At 47.5% G+C, this 19,577-nt stretch overlaps 1 protein-coding gene across 1 annotated transcript; it reads right to left on the bottom strand.

Moving 5' to 3' along the window:
* Positions 1 to 9,912: 9,912 nt before the first annotated feature.
* LOC123727156 (uncharacterized PE-PGRS family protein PE_PGRS24-like) lies at positions 9,913 to 11,799 on the bottom strand. The gene has a single exon (XM_045695262.1). It carries the CDS (start codon positions 11,797 to 11,799, stop codon positions 9,913 to 9,915), a length of 1,887 nt encoding a protein of 628 aa, XP_045551218.1.
* Between the last annotated feature and the right edge of the window lie 7,778 nt (positions 11,800 to 19,577).

Genomic DNA, 19,577 nt, shown 5'->3' with positions numbered 1-19,577 from the left:
GAACGTTGATCACAGATCTAGTCAACACGTTGATCACAGATCTAGTCAACACGTTGATCACAGATCTAGTCAGCACATTGATCACAGATCTAGTCAGAATGTTGATCACAGATCTAGTCAACATGTTGATCACAGATCTAGTCAACATGTTGATCATAGATCTAGTCAGCACGTTGATCACAGATCTAGTCAGCATGTTGGTCACAGATCTAGTCAGAATGTTGATCACAGATCTAGTCAACACGTTGATCACAGATCTAGTCAGCACGTTGATCACAGATCTAGTCAACATGTTGATCACAGATCTAGTCAGAATGTTGATCACAGATCTAGTCAACACGTTGATCACAGATCTAGTCAACATGTTGATCACAGATCTAGTCAACATGTTGATCACAGATCGAGTCAACACGTTGATCACAGATCTAGTCAGCATGTTGATCACAGATCTAGTCAGAATGTTTATCACAGATCTAGTCAACATGTTGATCACAGATCTAGTCAACACGTTGATCACAGATCTAGTCAACATGTTGATCACAGATCTAGTCAACACGTTGATCACAGATCTAGTCAACACGTTGATCACAGATCTAGTCAACACGTTGATCACAGATCTAGTCAGAATGTTGATCACAGAACTAGTCAGAATGTTGATCACAGATCTAGTCAACACGTTGATCACAGATGTAGTCAACATGTTGATCACAGATCTAGTCAGAATGTTGATCACAGATCTAGTCAGAATGTTGATCACAGATCTAGTCAACATGTTGATCACAGATCTAGTCAGAATGTTGATCACAGATCTAGTCAATACGTTGATCACAGATCTAGTCAGAATGTTGATCACAGATCTAGTCAGAATGTTGATCACAGATCTAGTCAACACGTTGATCACAGATCTAGTCAGAATGTTGATCACAGATCTAGTCAGAATGTTGATCACAGATCTAGTCAGAATGTTGATCACAGATCTAATCAACACGTTGATCACAGATCTAGTCAGAATGTTGATCACAGATCTAGTCAACACGTTGATCACAGATCTAGTCAGAATGTTGATCACAGATCTAGTCAGAATGTTGATCACAGATCTAGTCAACACGTTGATCACAGATCTAGTCAGAATGTTGATCACAGATCTAGTCAGAATGTTGATCACAGATCTAGTCAGCACGTTGATCACAGATCTAGTCAACACGTTGATCACAGATCTAGTCAACACGTAGATCACAGATCTAGTCAACACGTTGATCACAGATCTAGTCAGAATGTTGATCACAGATCTAGTCAGAATGTTGATCACAGATCTAGTCAACACGTTGATCACAGATCTAGTCAGAATGTTGATCACAGATCTAGTCAACACGTTGATCACAGATCTAGTCAACACGTTGATCACAGATCTAGTCAAAATGTTGATCACAGATCTAGTCAGAATGTTGATCACAGATCTAGTCAACATGTTGATCACAGATCTAGTCAGAATGTTGATCACAGATCAAGTCAGAATGTTGATCACAGATCTATTCAACACGTTGATCACAGATCTAGTCAACACGTTGATCACAGATCTAGTCAGAATGTTGATCACAGATCTAGTCAACATGTTGATCACAGATCTAGTCAACACGTTGATCACAGATCTAGTCAACACTTTGATCACAGATCTAGTCAACACGTTGGTTGATCACAGATCTAGTCAGAATGTTGATCACAGATCTAGTCAGAATGTTGATCACAGATCTAGTCAGAATGTTGATCACAGATCTAGTCAGAATGTTGATCACAGATCTAGTCAACATGTTGATCACAGATCTAGTCAGAATGTTGATCACAGATCTAGTCAACACGTTGATCACAGATCTAGTCAGAATGTTGATCACAGATCTAGTCAACATGTTGATCACAGATCTAGTCAACACGTTGATCACAGATCTAGTCAGAATGTTGATCACAGATCTAGTCAGAATGTTGATCACAGATCTAGTCAACACGTTGATCACAGATCTAGTCAACACGTTGATCACAGATCTAGTCAGAATGTTTATCACAGATCTAGTCAGAATGTTGATCACAGATCTAGTCAGAATGTTGATCACAGATCTAGTCAACATGTTGATCACAGATCTAGTCAGAATGTTGATCACAGATCTAGTCAACACGTTGATCACAGATCTAGTCAACACGTTGATCACAGATCTAGTCAGAATGTTGATCACAGATCTAGTCAGAATGTTGATCACAGATCTAGTCAACATGTTGATCACAGATCTAGTCAGAATGTTGATCACAGATCTAGTCAGAATGTTGATCACAGATCTATTCAACACCTTGATCACAGATCTAGTCAACACGTTGATCACAGATCTAGTCAGAATGTTGATCACAGATCTAGTCAACATGTTGATCACAGATCTAGTCAACACGTTGATCACAGATCTAGTCAACACGTTGATCACAGATCTAGTCAACACGTTGATCACAGATCTAGTCAGAATGTTGATCACAGATCTAGTCAGAATGTTGATCACAGTCAGCATAACGTACTCAACGGAGAACCTGTATTGCAAATGCTTTTAGTCCAGAACTACGCTATTGTCTGTGCTCTCCACTTCTACACACTCTTTCCTACACCCGTGTGTGTGTGTGTGTGTGTGTGTGTGTGTGTGTGTGTGTGTGTGTGTGTGTGTGTGTGTGTGTGTGTGTGTGTGTGTGTGTGTGCGTGTGTGTGCGTGTGTGTGTGTGTTTGCGTGCGTGCGTGCGTGTGTGCGTGTGTGCGTGTGGTCAGGTCTTTGGCCATATGGCCCATTGCTGGCTCGGTCAGAGTGTGTCTGTCTCTTATACGCTTGCCAGAAACTGGAGAAAGGCTGTGTGACTGAACACTACTGACAGTCTGATGCATAAAGTACAACCAGCACTGGAAACTATTCTGACAATCTGATGCATAAAGTACAACCAGCACTGGAAACTATTCTGACAGTCTGATGCATAAAGTACAACCAGCACTGGAAACTATTCTGACAGTCTGATGCATAACGTACAACCAGCACTGGAAACTATTCTGACAGTCTGATGCATAAAGTACAACCAGCACTGGAAACTATTCTGACAGTCTGATGCATAACGTACAACCAGCACTGGAAACTATTCTGACAGTCTGATGCATAAAGTACAACCAGCACTGGAAACTATTCTGACAGTCTGATGCATAACGTACAACCAGCACTGGAAACTATTCTGACAGTCTGATGCATAACGTACAACCAGCACTGGAAACTATTCTGACAGTCTGATGCATAAAGTACAACCAGCACTGGAAACTATTCTGACAGTCTGATTCATAACGTACAACCAGCACTGGAAACTATTCTGACAGTCTGATTCATAAAGTACAACCAGCACTGGAAACTATTCTGACAGTCTGATGCATAACGTACAACCAGCACTGGAAACTATTCTGACAGTCTGATGCATAAAGTACAACCAGCACTGGAAACTATTCTGACAGTCTGATGCATAAAGTACAACCAGCACTGGAAACTATTCTGACAGTCTGATGCATAACGTACAACCAGCACTGGAAACTATTCTGACAGTCTGATTCATAACGTACAACCAGCACTGGAAACTATTCTGACAGTCTGATTCATAAAGTACAACCAGCACTGGAAACTATTCTGACAGTCTGATGCATAACGTACAACCAGCACTGGAAACTATTCTGACAGTCTGATGCATAACGTACAACCAGCACTGGAAACTATTCTGACAGTCTGATGCATAACGTACAACCAGCACTGGAAACTATTCTGACAGTCTGATGCATAACGTACAACCAGCACTGGAAACTATTCTGACAGTCTGATGCATAACGTACAACCAGCACTGGAAACTATTCTGACAGTCTGATGCATAACGTACAACCAGCACTGGAAACTATTCTGACAGTCTGATTCATAAAGTACAACCAGCACTGGAAACTATTCTGACAGTCTGATGCATAACGTACAGCCAGCACTGGAAACTATTCTGACAGTCTGATGCATAACGTACAACCAGCACTGGAAACTATTCTGACAGTCTGATTCATAACGTACAACCAGCACTGGAAACTATTCTTAATATGTAGCATCAGAAAAATAGTCCACTACTACTACATTAACCTGGCATAGTACCTGCATTTTCCTGGAGCTCCAAACATGGCTCAATAATAATCAATTTTCTTACAGTAGGTTGTTTTATTCAACTGTTCTACTGGTTGAAATGTCACTGGTTTAGAATGAAGAATCCATTTTTTTTCCTGTTTCTGTTAGCGGGTAGTCTTGTGATGTACATTGGTTTGGTCCTCAGATATACCCAAGACTATGAGCAGCTCGCTGGCACTGTTAATAAAGGCTATTGACTTTATGTACAAGAGAGCAGGGAGCCAAATTAGTGTTCTTGAAATGACCTGAGATGAACATTTTCCTTTGTCACCCCGCCCATGGAATATTTGAGTTAATTAATTTTCCAGGAAGACGTGGTAGCCAGCATCTATCCACCGTGTGTGTGTGCGTGTGTGTGTGTGTGTGTGTGTGTGTGTGTCCAACATGGAGGAGGAAGCAGCTTTCTAATTTCACCTCCTCCAGTTGCCTCTATCAAAGCTGGTGGTAGAAAGAGAAGGGAGGAGAAGATAATAACCTAGTAGCTGAACTCTACTATCGGGAGAGGAGCTGACCTCTACTATCGGGAGAGGGATGGACCTCTACTATCGGGAGAGGGGCTGACCTCTACTATCGGGAGAGGAGCTGACCTCTACTATCAGGAGAGGAGCTGACCTCTACTATCGGGAGAGGAGCTGTCCTCTACTATCGGGAGAGGAGCTGTCCTCTACTATCGGGAGAGGGGCTGACCTCTACTATCGGGAGAGGAGCTGACCTCTACTATCGGGAGAGGAGCTGACCTCTACTATCAGGAGAGGAGCTGACCTCTACTATCGGGAGAGGAGCTGTCCTCTACTATCGGGAGAGGAGCTGTCCTCTACTATCGGGAGAGGGGCTGACCTCTACTATTGGGAGAGGAGCTGACCTCTACTGTCGGGAGAGGAACGGACGTCTACTGTCGGGAGAGGGGCTGACCTCTACTATTGGGAGAAGGGCTGACCTCCCCTATCGGGAGAGGAACTGACCTCTACTATCGGGAGAGGTCTTGAGCTCTACTATCGGGAGAGGGGCTGAGCTCTACTATCGGGAGAGGAGCTGACCTCTACTATCGGGAGAGGGCTGACCTCTACTATTGGGAGAGGACTTGACCTCTACTATCAGGAGAGGGGCTGACCTCTACTATCAGGAGAGGGGCTGACCTTTACTATCGGGAGAGGGGCTGACCTGTACTATCGGGAGAGGGGCTGACCTCTACTATCGGGAGAGGGGCTGACCTCTACTATCGGGAGAGGGACGGCCGTCTACTATCGGGAGAGGGGCTGACCTCTACTATCGGGAGAAGAGCTGACCTCTACTACCGGGAGAGGAGCTGACCTCTACTATCGGGAGAGGAACGGACGTCTACTATTGGGAGAGGGGCTGACCTCTACTATCGGGAGTTGGGCTGACCTCTACTATCGGGAGAGGAACGGACATCTACTATCGGGAGAGGCGCTGAGCTCTACTATCGGGAGAAGGGCTGACCTCTACTATCGGGAGAGGGGCTGACCTTTACTATCGGGAGAGGGGCTGACCTCTACTATCGGGAGAGGGGCTGACCTCTACTATCGGGAGAGGGGCTAACCTCTACTATCGGGAGAGGGGCTGAGCTCTACTATCGGGAGAGGGGCTGACCTCTACTATCGGGAGAGAGGCTGACCTCTACTATCGGGAGAGAGGCTGACCTCTACTATCGGGAGAGGGACTGATCTCTACTATCGGGAGAGGGGCTGACATCTACTATCGGGAGAGGTAAGGACGTCTACTATTGACAGAGGAGCTGAGCTCTACTATCGGGAGAAGAGCTGACCTCTACTATCGGGAGAGGAGCTGACCTCTACTATCGGGAGAGGGGCTGGCCTCTACTATCGGGAGAGAAGCTGAGCTCTACTATCGGGAGAGGAATGGACGTCTACTATCGGGAGAGGGGCTGACCTCTACTATCGGGAGAGGGGCTGACCTCTACTATCGGGAGAGGGGCTGACCTCTACTATCGGGAGAGGGGCTGACCTCTACTATCGGGAGAGGAACTGACCTCTAGTATTGGGAGAGGGGCTGACCTCTACTATCGGGAGAGAGGCTGACCTCTACTATTGGGAGAGGCTCTGACCTCTACTATCGGGAGAGGAGCTGACCTCTACTATCGGGAGAGGAACGGACGTCTACTATCGGGAGAGGGGCTGGCCTCTACTATCGGGAGAGGGGCTGGCCTCTACTATCGGGAGAGGGGATGGCCTCTACTATCGGGAGAGGAGCTGAGCTCTACTATCGGGAGAGGGGCTGGCCTCTACTATCGGGAGAGGGGCTGGCCTCTACTATCGGGAGAGGGGATGGCCTCTACTATCGGGAGAGGAGCTGAACTCTACTATCGGGAGAGGGGCTGAGCTCTACTATCGGGAGAGGGGCTGACCTCTACTATCGGGAGAGGGGCTGACCTCTACTATCAGAAGATGGGCTGACCTCTACTATCGGGAGAGGGGTTGACCTCGACTATCGGGAGAGGGGCTGACCTCGACTATCGGGAGAGGGGCTGACCTCGACTATTGGGAGAGGAGCTGACCTCTACTATCGGGAGAGGAGCTGACGTCTACTATCGGGAGAGAAGCTGACGAATGTCATTTAGTTCAGATCTGTCAAGCTTTTGTCACAAATATACTGCGTACCTTTTTAAGGAAAATAGCACACCTTGTAGACAAGGAGTCATGTCACCATGCATTAAGTGTTTGCATGTCTTGGTGACGGGGGTTTATTTGCATGTCTTGGTGACGGGGATTTATTTGCATGTCTTGGGGGTGGGGGTTTATTTGCATGTCTTGGGGGTGGGGGTTTATTTGCATGTCTTGGGGGTGGGGGTTTTATTAGCATGTCTTGGGGGTGGGTGTTTATTAGCATGTCTTGGGGGTGGGGGTTTATTTGCATGTCTTGGGGGTCGGGGTTTATTAGCATGTCTTGGGGTGGGGGTTTATTAGCATGTCTTGGGGGTGGGGGTTTATTTGCATGTCTTGGGGGTGGGGGTTTATTAGCATGTCTTGGGGTGGGGGTTTATTAGCATGTCTTGGGGGTGGGGGTTTATTAGCATGTCTTGGGGGTGGGGGTTTATTAGCATGTCTTGGGGGTGGGGGTTTATTAGCATGTCTTGGTGGTGGGAGGATATTGTTTAGTATTTGTACACAGCAGCTTTCCCTTCGTCAGTGTAATCAGTGTTTGTGTCACTCTTCCTGTAAGTTGCTGGCTGAGTTGATCACTGACCCCTCGTGTCTCTGTGGAATTAAACGGCGACGTGTTTTGCATGTGACATTGAGGGTTTAGTGTTTCACGCTGGAGATCCTGGGAATTAACATGCAGACTGAGAAAAGAGAAGGGGAAGTGTGTGTGTGTGTGTGTGTGTGTGTGTGTGTGTGTGTGTGTGTGTGTGTGTGTGTGTGTGTGTGTGTGTGTGTGTGTGTGTGCGTGTGTGTGTGCGTGTGTGTGTGTGTGTGTGTGTGTGTGTGTGTGTATACCGCTGTGCCCACACTGGTCTTGGTACATGCGCTCTAGCCATTAGCTTGCAGATACAGTGTGGGTATAGCCTACATGATGAGATTTTTATGGACAAAATATAATTTTTATTTGTCAAAACGGTAGTCAAGCATCAATTATCATGTAATCAGAATAACACCTTCCATATTTCTTGGAAAGGAGAGTCAAGATCATCGGACTCTTTCTCCACCCGGTGAAGTTCATCATAACTCATTTCATCTGTAGCCTAATAAAACTGCATGGTTTCCTGAGTCGTAGTGGGAGGACCACACAACAGATCTGTAGTCTAATAAACTGCATGGTTTCCTGAGTCGTAGTGGGAGGACCACACAACAGATCTGTAGCCTAATAAACTGTATGGTTTCCTGAGTCGTAGTGGGAGGACCACACAACAGATCTGTAGTCTAATAAACTGTATGGTTTCCTGAGTCGTAGTGGGAGCGCCACACAACAGATCTGTAGCCTAATAAACTGTATGGTTTCCTGAGTCGTAGTGGGAGGACCACACAACAGATCTGTAGTCTAATAAACTGTATGGTGTCCTGAGTCGTAGTGGGAGGACCACACAACAGATCTGTAGTCTAATAAACTGCATGGTTTCCTGAGTCGTAGTGGGAGGACCACACAACAGATCTGTAGTCTAATAAACTGTATGGTTTCCTGAGTCGTAGTGGGAGAACCACACAACGGATCTGTAGCCTAATAAACTGTATGGTTTCCTGAGTCGTAGTGGGAGGACCACACAACGGATCTGTAGCCTAATAAACTGTATGGTTTCCTGAGTCGTAGTGGGAGGACCACACAACAGATCTGTAGCCTAATAAACTGTATGGTTTCCTGAGTCGTAGTGGGAGGACCACACAACAGATCTGTAGTCTAATAAACTGTATGGTTTCCTGAGTCGTAGTGGGAGAACCACACAACGGATCTGTAGCCTAATAAACTGTATTGTTTCTTGAGTCGTAGTGGGAGGACCACACAACAGATCTGTAGCCTAATAAACTGTATGGTTTCCTGAGTCGTAGTGGGAGGACCACACAACAGATCTGTAGCCTAATAAACTGTATGGTTTCCTGAGTCGTAGTGGGAGGACCACACAACAGATCAAGTTTACTTCGATATGATATTGATATTACAACAATATTAGCGCATAAAACCGTTTCCAACGCCATTTTTCACATAATTAATTTTACAGACACCAAAAAATCTCACTTTATTTTGTTTTGTCTACATTTGGAAAGTTTACTGATAAATGTCCTGTTTCCATCAGGCCTGTCGTGTAATGTTTTATCCAACATGTACGTTACCTGGTTACTTTAAGGGAATTTAGCATTTTTGTTTTTGATTTCGCATTGAATTGACATCAGTTGACAACCATATGTGAATCACAAATAGATGCTGAACTGACGTCTATGCCCAGTGGGATAGTTATAAATCATTTGTACACCAAAAAAAATTGACAGCAACAAATATCAAACATATAGTATTTGCCCAAAACAGAATTATTTCATATCTTGGTTACACTAAGATACGATCACATGTGACTCTCTATTTATGCATGGGAACACTTGGGAACATATGTCCGAAATTAAAATCCTTTTGAGCTAATTTCCTGGTGATTCTACGGTCTTTTATGTCCATCCACAACTATGTTGTGCCAGATATAATCACCCGATGGCTGAATTTGTCCCGCAGGCCACCTATTGGGGAACCCTGTCCTAAACCATTTTTTTATATGTGTTTGAAGGAGGCATAGAAGATAGCCGCCTACATTCTTTCTGTTGGCCATCAGGAAGACCAGAGGAAGACCAGAGACACTGTTCATCATACCATAGTAATCCCTGGTCTTAGAGGTGCCTGTGTCTGGGTGGAGCACTGGAGAAACCCAACAGCTTATATTCTCACATATCTAGCCCAACCAGAACACACACTTTAGAGCAGATATCCACCCAACCAGGGACACATCCACCCAACCAGGGACACATCCACCAAACCAGGGACACATCCACCCCAACCAGGGACACATCCACCCAACCAGGGACACATCCACCAAACCAGGGACACATCCACCCCAACCAGGGACACATCCACCCCAACCAGGGACACATCCACCCCAACCAGGGACACATCCACCCCAACCAGGGACACATCCACCAAACCAGGGACACATCCACCCCAACCAGGGACACATCCACACCAACCAGGGTCACATCCACCCAACCAGGGACACATCCACACCAACCAGAGACACATCCAACCAGGGTCCCAACCAGGGTCCAGAAGCCCCACCAGCGTCCAGAAGCCCCACCAGGTTCCAGAAGCCCCACCAGGGTCCAGAAGCCCCACCAGCGTCCAGAAGCCCCACCAGGTTCCAGAAGCCCCACCAGGGTCCAGAAGCCCCACCAGGGTCCAGAAGCCCCACCAGCGTCCAGAAGCCCCACCAGGGTCCAGAAACCCAACCAGGGTCCAGAAGCCCCACCAGGGTCCAGAAACCCCACCAGGGTCCATAAGCCCCACCAGGGTCCAGAAGCCCCACCAGGTTCCAGAAGCCCCACCAGGGTCCAGAAGCCCCACCAGGTTCCAGAAGCCCCACCAGGGTCCAGAAGCCCCACCAGGGTCCATAAGCCCCACCAGGGTCCAGAAGCCCCACCAGGGTCCAGAAACCCAACCAGGGTCCAGAAGCCCCACCATCCCCACCAGGGTCCATAAACCCCACCAGGGTCCAGAAGCCCCACCAGGGTCCAGAAGCCCCACCAGGGTCCATAAACCCCACCAGGGTCCATAAACCCCACCAGGGTCCATAAGCCCCACCAGGGTCCAGAAACCCCACCAGGGTCCAGAAGCCCCACCAGGGTCCATAAACCCCACCAGGGTCCATAAGCCCCACCAGGGTCCAGAAGCCCCACCAGGGTCCATAAACCCCACCAGGGTCCATAAACCCCACCAGGGTCCAGAAGCCCCACCAGGGTCCAGAAGCCCCACCAGGTTCCAGAAGCCCCACCAGGGTCCAGAAGCCCCACCAGGGTCCAGAAGCCCCACCAGCGTCCAGAAGCCCCACCAGGGTCCAGAAACCCAACCAGGGTCCAGAAGCCCCACCAGGGTCCAGAAACCCCACCAGGGTCCATAAGCCCCACCAGGGTCCAGAAGCCCCACCAGGTTCCAGAAGCCCCACCAGGGTCCAGAAGCCCCACCAGGTTCCAGAAGCCCCACCAGGGTCCAGAAGCCCCACCAGGGTCCATAAGCCCCACCAGGGTCCAGAAGCCCCACCAGGGTCCATAAACCCCACCAGGGTCCAGAAGCCCCACCAGGGTCCAGAAACCCAACCAGGGTCCAGAAGCCCCACCATCCCCACCAGGGTCCATAAACCCCACCAGGGTCCATAAGCCCCACCAGGGTCCAGAAGCCCCACCAGGGTCCATAAACCCCACCAGGGTCCATAAACCCCACCAGGGTCCATAAGCCCCACCAGGGTCCAGAAGCCCCACCAGGGTCCAGAAACCCCACCAGGGTCCAGAAGCCCCACCAGGGTCCAGAAACCCCACCAGGGTCCATAAGCCCCACCAGGGTCCAGAAGCCCCACCAGGTTCCAGAAGCCCCACCAGGGTCCAGAAGCCCCACCAGGTTCCAGAAGCCCCACCAGGGTCCAGAAGCCCCACCAGGGTCCATAAGCCCCACCAGGGTCCATAAGCCCCACCAGGGTCCATAAACCCCACCAGGGTCCAGAAGCCCCACCAGGGTCCAGAAACCCAACCAGGGTCCAGAAGCCCCACCATCCCCACCAGGGTCCATAAACCCCACCAGGGTCCATAAGCCCCACCAGGGTCCAGAAGCCCCACCAGGGTCCATAAACCCCACCAGGGTCCATAAACCCCACCAGGGTCCATAAGCCCCACCAGGGTCCAGAAGCCCCACCAGGGTCCAGAAACCCCACCAGGGTCCAGAAGCCCCACCAGGGTCCATAAACCCCACCAGGGTCCATAAGCCCCACCAGGGTCCAGAAGCCCCACCAGGGTCCATAAACCCCACCAGGGTCCATAAACCCCACCAGGGTCCAGAAGCCCCACCAGGGTCCAGAAGCCCCACCAGGGTCCATAAACCCCACCAGGGTCCAGAAACCCAACCAGGGTCCAGAAACCCCACCAGGGTCCAGAAGCCCCACCAGGGTCCATAAACCCCACCAGGGTCCAGAAACCCAACCAGGGTCCAGAAACCCTAACCCTACCCACTAGACAACAGCTCCACATTGACCCAGGCTCAGACTGTGATGTGGATTGGCAGATTGAATGGAAGACATCTGTGTCCTGTCACCTCGGACCACAGTGGAGACAAGGCACTGTTCAACACCAGAGGGGAGAGCAGCACATATTCACATATATGGACGTAGGATTTCTGATAACATTTCCAAAACTCCCAGCTTTTTCCAGAAATCCAGCAACTATGAGTCGCTTAATATGATGTATTTAATAAAACCCTACATGAAGGAAAGCGGAGGTAAACACAGTACAGGACAGAGACTCCCAGAAATGTTCAGCTCTCTCTCTGAAGTTCTACACAGGCCATGGAGACCACAGAATGTCACAACAATTAGATCAACATTAGCCAGTGTCTCTCACGCCAAGATGGCTGCCTACAGGAGAGAGATAAGGTATGCTCGTGTGACTGGCTACAGGGAAGTCATGAGATAAGCCAAGGATAACAACATGTATTGTTACCATATATAGATTCAGTATCTCCCCAGGATGCCACCACCACCTCAGGGACATCTATAACGCAGCAGTATTCTGATAGATTACACAGTCAAACAGTGTTTGGGTAGTCGAGCTATGGCTCTGAGTAAGATCATTTTAGCTAGGGAATAAGACATCTATAGATGGCTTATAAGCCAAGTCATGTGTGATTTATTTTTATTTTTTATTACTCATAAACTTGGCATAGTTCATTAACATTTGCTAAAACAAAGTATACCTTTGTATTTAATAGGCTATATCCTAATATTGCTTGTGTTGACGTCGAATGAGTCAACATTGCTGCTTTATTATGGGACTTTTTTTTTAAGTCTCTCTCCCCATAGTGCATGTTTAGAAGTGAGTAATTAACACAGTATTAGTTCTCTGTTGATGAAGAATACATCCAGGAGATATGTCGTGTTTGTAACCTATAACTTGTAATTTGTGTTTCCTCTAGAGAGTTTTATACATCTGTTTTTTTTTTTTTGCAGACACACAAAGGCATATGTCAAACATATCTTGTTTACCACGGCGCTAACTTCAACATGTATTGTCTCGGAGCCGCCGCCACCAAAACACTAATTGCTCGTTGCCGTCCTCTCCTGTCAGTTTGTCTTTTCTTCTCGGAGACGCTGTGGTCTTTAGTGTCAGCCAAAAAAGTCCTAAAAACATCCTCCAAAGAGGCAATATTTACTGCTAATAAATTAGTGTTTGCACTGCAGTTATCACTGAAGGAAGAAAAACATTTGCGTTGTGAAATTGCTAATAATGATTGGTTTCCAGACTAAATGTGTTGCTTTTATGTAAATGTCTGGACCTGAAAGTTTGACCTGGAACAAAAAAAAAAAAAAAAAGCCTGCTTAGCTGTATCTGCAAAAAAAAAGGGCATGTGCATTAGTGTGCATCAATTAAACACAGCCAACGAACGAATGAACAAACGCACACCCCCTACTTAATAACGTACGGCGTTCCATAATCTAACCGGGGTTGCCGTGGCAACTGACCAGCAAACGAAGGAACGGCAATCAGAGTAAAAAAATATAGATATATTTTAGAAAAAAGGCATAGAGGCGGCCGACACTCAAAAACAACTGCACAGTGAAATGTTTCGGTCAATATGAATAAGTAACATGTACTAGACTAGACCATGTTAGTTGTGAATGTAATATCAAGTTGGATCTGCTCAATCGTTGTCTTTATCATGTCTCTTGAACACAAATTCGTGGAACTTGAAGAGTTTCTAATCCTAATTGTAGAACACATTGATCGGGTGATGGTCCAGTCCCTGTTGTACGAACACAAATAAACAGGCAAAGGCTTCAGTCTAGTCCCACTGCTGTCTATGTCCAAACAGGTGTGTGTGTGTGTGTGTGTGTGTGTGTGTGTGTGTGTGTGTGTGTGTGTGTGTGTGTGTGTGTGTGTGTGTGTGTGTGTGTGTGTTTCTACACCCAAACAGACACGTCTGAAGGGTATCAGGTCAGGTTAGATGAAGAACTCTATGACAGCGTTCCGACATGTGATTTAGACATCTGATTGGTCAAAAGATCAGAATTTGTCTGCCTGTCTAAACACAGCCTATGTAGATCCAATGGGAAATACAATACGACCACACACACACACACACACACACACACACACACACACACACACACACACACACACACACACACACACACACACACACACACACACACACACACACACACACACACACACACACACCCCCCTCAGGAAGTGGGTACAGGGTATCCTGGTCATTATGACATCAGACTCAGAGATGGGTACAAGGTATCCTGGTCATTATGACATCAGACCCAGAGATGGGTACAGGGTATCCTGGTCAGTATGACATCAGACCCAGAGATGGGTACAGGGTATCCTGGTAATTATGACATCAGACTCAGAGATGGGTACAAGGTATCCTGGTCATTATGACATCAGACCCAGAGATGGGTACAGGGTATCCTGGTCAGTATGACATCAGACCCAGAGATGGGTACAGGTTATCCTTGTCAGGAAACAGTCTGTATAAAACATAAATATCTGGTAGAGCCACTTGGAATAAAAAAATATATATTATTTACTTGATCGCAAATAACTACTAGAAAATGGTCCTGTATCCTCACATTGACATAGCCAGCTTTCAATACCTTCAACCTCCACCGATATCTTCCGTGGCTGCTTGGCTACCCCATTCCCCACGTCCCATTTCACTTCTTAGTCAGTAGACATCACATCACCGCTAGAACTGAACACTGAGTAGAATCTCAAACAGATTCACAACATCTGTGTGGAAGGGATGGCGTGATGGCAAGACAATGGACGTCATCTGGCAGAGAAAAGGCCATTTTGTATTGAATTGTGATACACTGAAGGCAATTAGGTTGGTGGAGATGCGACTGCTGGTCACGGCTTGCCGGGCGAAGCACATGACTTTGCCACATTTGTAATTCATTAGAGGAGAATAATTCCTGTCAAGGTTGAACGCTGAAGGATTAATCACTGTATATTTGAGGGGCGGGCTAATGGAGGAGCAGTAACACAGAGAATATCAGTCCCAAATGGGACCCTATTCCCTATGTAGTAAACAACTTTTGACCAGAGTGCTATGGGCAAAAGTAGTGCACTACATAGGGAATAGGTTGCCATTTGGGAGAGAGAGAGAGAGAGGGAGAGAGGGAGAGAGAAAGAGAGAGAGAGAGAGAGAGAGAGAGAGAGAGAGAGAGAGAGAGAGAGAGCTCATAGGGAAGGAAGGAGATTCCAACATGAACGGTTGGGCTCAGAATGGCTGGTTGCAACCCGTTGTTGGACATACGTCTCCAGGAAAAAAAAGTCCTGCAGTCCTTTCTAATGTGTTGTTTTGCAGATCTCTTCATCACAAGCAATGCTTTCCAATGAGTAATACCATATTTACCTGGACAATGAAGGATATTTGAAAATAAAAACTTTCCAGACTGTAAGGTTGTTGTTTATAAAGAATAATAATTCATTGTGGGAGTCTGTATATTACCTGAGTCTGTATAGTACCTGAGTCTGTATAGTACCTGAGTCTGTATAGTACCTGAGTCTGTATAGTACCTGAGTCTGTATAGTACCTGAGTCTGTATAGTACCTGAGTCTGTATAGTACCTGAGTCTGTATAGTACCTGAGTCTGTATATTACCTGAGTCTGTATATTACCTGAGTCTGTATAGTACCTGAGTCTGTATAGTACCTGAGTCTGTATAGTACCTGAGTCTGTATATTACCTGAGTCTGTATAGTACCTGAGTCTGTATAGTACCTGAGTCTGTATATTACCTGAGTCTGTATATTACCTGAGTCTGTATATTACCTGAATCTCTATATTACCTGAATCTGTATATTACCTGAGTCTCTATAGTACCTGAGTCTGTATATTACCTGAGTCTGTATAGTACATGAGTCTGTATATTACCTGAGTCTGTATAGTACCTGAGTCTGTATATTACCTGAGTCTGTATAGTACCTGCATCTGTAAAGTATCTGAGGCCCTTTTCTTTTTCCTAAAAAAAAGAGGATGACTTTGGATGTGAAATGCCCCATAGAGGTACTGTATGGGGATGTTACCAACTTGAATTGTAAAAAGAAATCATCAAGTTCAGTGTTTTAACACTGAGCATCACCGCAAGTAGCTTCGTGCTTCTTTAGGACACATTACATCTCTCTAGGAGAGGCTGGTCCTTCTGTCTTCTCTCTAGGAGAAGCTGGTCCTTCTGTCTCATCTCTCTAGGAGAAGCTGGTCTTTCTTTCTTCTCTCTAGGAGAAGCTGGTCCTTCTCTCTCATCTCTCTAGGAGAAGCTGGTCCTTCTCTCTCATCTCTCTAGGAGAAGCTGGTCCTTCTGTCTCATCTCTCTAGGAGTGGCTGGGGTTTCTCTCTCATCTCTAGGAGAGGCTGGTCCTTCTCTCTCATCTCTAGGAGAGGCTGGTCCTTCTCTCTCATCTCTCTAGGAGAGGCTGGTCCTTTTGTCTCATCTCTCTAGGAGTGGCTGGTCCTTCTCTCTCATCTCTCTAGGAGAGGCTGGTCCTTCTGTCTACTCTTTAGGAGAAGCTGGTCCTTCTCTCTTCTCTCTAGGAGAAGCTGGTCCTTCTCTCTTCTCTCTAGGAGTGGCTGGTCCTTCTCTCTCATCTCTCTAGGAGAGGCTGGTCATTCTGTCTTCTCTCTAGGAAAAGCTGGTCCTTCTGTCTTCTCTCTAGGAGTGGCTGGTCCTTCTCTCTCATCTCTCTAGGAGAGGCTGGTCCTTCTGTCTTCTCTCTAGGAGAAGCTGGTCCTTCTATCTTCTCTCTAGGAGTGGCTGGTCCTTCTGTCTTCTCTCTAGGAGAAGCTGGTCCTTCTCTCTCATCTCTCTAGGAGAAGCTGGTCCTTCTGTCTTCTCTCTAGGAGAAGCTTGTCCTTCTCTCTCATCTCTCTAGGAGAAGCTGGTCCTTCTGTCTTCTCTCTAGGAGTGGCTGGTCCTTCTGTCTTCTCTCTAGGAGTGGCTGGTCCTTCTCTCTCATCTCTCTAGGAGAGGCTGGTCCTTCTGTCTTCTCTCTAGGAGAAGCTGGTCCTTCTCTGTCATCTCTCTAGGAGAAGCTGGTCCTTCTGTCTTCTCTCTAGGAGAAGCTGGTCCTTCTCTCTCATCTCTCTAGGAGAAGCTGGTCCTTCTGTCTTCTCTCAGTCTCTCTATCCTCTAGGAGAAGCTGGTCCTTCTTTCTCTCAGCTTCTCTTCTCTCTCTAGGAGTGGCTGGTCCTTCTCTCTCATCTCTCTAGGAGTGGCTGGTCCTTCTCTCTCATCTCTCTAGGAGAAGCTGGTCCTTCTCTTCTCTCAGCCTTCTGTCTCTCTCAGGAGTGGCTGATCCTTCTCTCTCATCTCTCTAGGAGAGGCTGGTCCTTCTGTCTTCTCTCTAGGAGTGGCTGGTCCTTCTCTCTCATCTCTCTAGGAGAGGCTGGTCCTTCTGTCTTCTCTCTAGGAGAAGCTGGTCCTTCTGTCTTCTCTCTAGGAGAAGCTGGTCCTTCTCTCTCATCTCTCTAGGAGAAGCTGCTGGTCCTTCTGTCTTCTCTCTAGGAGAAGCTGGTCCTTCTCTCTCATCTCTCTAGGAGAAGCTGGTCCTTCTGTCTTCTCTCTAGGAGTGGCTGGTCCTTCTGTCTTCTCTCTAGGAGTGGCTGGTCCTTCTCTCTCATCTCTCTAGGAGAGTCTGGTCCTTCTGTCTTCTCTCTAGGAGAAGCTGGTCCTTCTCTCTCATCTCTCTAGGAGAAGCTGGTCATTCTGTCTTCTCTCTAGGAGAAGCTGGTCCTTCTCTCTCATCCCTCTAGGAGAAGCTGGTTCTTCTCTCTCATCTCTCTAGGAGAAGCTGGTCCTTCTGTCTTCTCTCTAGGAGAAGCTGGTCCTTCTCTCTCATCTCTCTAGGAGAAGCTGGTCCTTCTCTCTCATCTCTCTAGGAGAAGCTGGTCCTTCTGTCTCATCTCTCTAGGAGAGGCTGGTCCTTCTGTCTTCTCTCTAGGAGAAGCTGGTCCTTCTCTCTCATCCCTCTAGGAGAAGCTGGTTCTTCTCTCTCATCTCTCTAGGAGAGGCTGGTCCTTCTGTCTTCTCTCTCTAGGAGAGGCTGGTCCTTCTGTCTTCTCTCTAGGAGTGGCTGGTCCCTCTGTCTTCTCTCTAGGAGAGGCTGGTCCTTCTGTCTTCTCTCTAGGAGAAGCTGGTCCTTCTGTCTTCTCTCTAGGAGTGGCTGGTCCCTCTGTCTTCTCTCTAGGAGAGGCTGGTCCTTCTGTCTTCTCTCTAGGAGAAGCTGGTCCTTCTCTCTCATCCCTCTAGGAGAAGCTGGTTCTTCTCTCTCATCTCTCTAGGAGAGGCTGGTCCTTCTGTCTTCTCTCTAGGAGAAGCTGGTCCTTCTGTCTTCTCTCTAGGAGAAGCTGGTCCTTCTCTCTCATCTCTCTAGCAGAAGCTGGTCCTTCTCTCTCATCTCTCTAGGAGTGGCTGGTCCTTCTCTCTCATCTCTCTAGGATAAGCTGGTCCTTCTGTCTTCTGTCTCATCTCTCTAGGAGAGGCTGGTCTTTCTTCTCTCTCATCTCTCTAGGAGAGGCTGGGGATTCTCTCTCATCTCTCTAGGAGTGGCTGGTCCTTCTGTCTCATCTCTCTAGGAGAGGCTGGTCCTTCTGTCTCATCTCTCTAGGAGTGACTGGTCCTTCTCTCTCATCTCTCTAGGAGTGGCTGGTCCTTCTCTCTCATCTCTCTAGGAGAAGCTGGGGTTTCTCTCTCATCTCTCTAGGAGAAGCTGGTCCTTCTCTCTCATCTCTCTAGGAGAAGCTGGTCCTTCTGTCTCATCTCTCTAGGAGTGGCTGGTCCTTCTCTCTCATCTCTCTAGGAGTGGCTGGTCCCTCTCTCTCATCTCTCTAGGAGTGGCTGGTCCTTCTCTCTCATCTCTCTAGGAGAGGCTGGTCCTTCTGTCTTCTCTCTAGGAGAAGCTGGTCCTTCTATCTTCTCTCTAGGAGTGGCTGGTCCTTCTGTCTCATCTCTCTAGGAGAAGCTGGTCCTTCTCTCTTCTCTCTAGGAGAAGCTGGTCCTTCTCTCTATCTCTCTAGGAGGAGCTGGTCCTTCTTTCTCATCTCTCTAGGAGAGGCTGGTCTTTCTTTCTTCTCTCTAGGAGAAGCTGGTCTTTCTCTCTCATCTCTCTAGGAGAAGCTGGTCCTTCTCTCTCATCTCTCTAGGAGAAGCTGGTCCTTCTCTCTCATCTCTCTAGGAGAAGCTGGTCCTTCTGTCACATCTCTCTAGGAGAAGCTGGCCCTTCTGTCTCATCTCTCTAGGAGAAGCTGGCCCTTCTCTCTCATCTCTCTAGGAGTGGCTGGTCCTTCTCTCTCATCTCTCTAGGAGTGGTTGGTCCTTCTCTCTCATCTCTCTAGGAGAAGCTGGTCCTTCTCTCTCATCTCTCTAGGAGAAGCTGGTCCTTCTGTCTCATCCCTCTAGGAGAAGCTGGTCCTTCTCTCTCATCTCTCTAGGAGTGGCTGGTCCTTCTCTCTCATCTCTCTAGGAGAGGCTGGTCCTTCTGTCTTCTCTCAAGGAGTGGCTGGTCCTTCTGTCTCATCTCTCTAGGAGAGGCTGGTCCTTCTGTCTTCTCTCTAGGAGAAGCTGGTCCTTCTCTCTCATCCCTCTAGG

This window comes from Salmo salar, chromosome ssa15 (assembly GCF_905237065.1).
Source record: "Salmo salar chromosome ssa15, Ssal_v3.1, whole genome shotgun sequence".
NCBI classification, from domain to species: domain Eukaryota; kingdom Metazoa; phylum Chordata; class Actinopteri; order Salmoniformes; family Salmonidae; genus Salmo; species Salmo salar.
Note: the sequence above shows the minus strand (reverse complement) of the source record. Positions and strands in the feature narration are given on the sequence as shown.

Coding starts and splice junctions, on each gene's coding strand:
- LOC123727156 (XM_045695262.1), bottom strand. CDS start 11,799: ATGGACCCTGGTGGGGCTTCTGGACCCTGGTGGGGCTTCTGGACCCTG.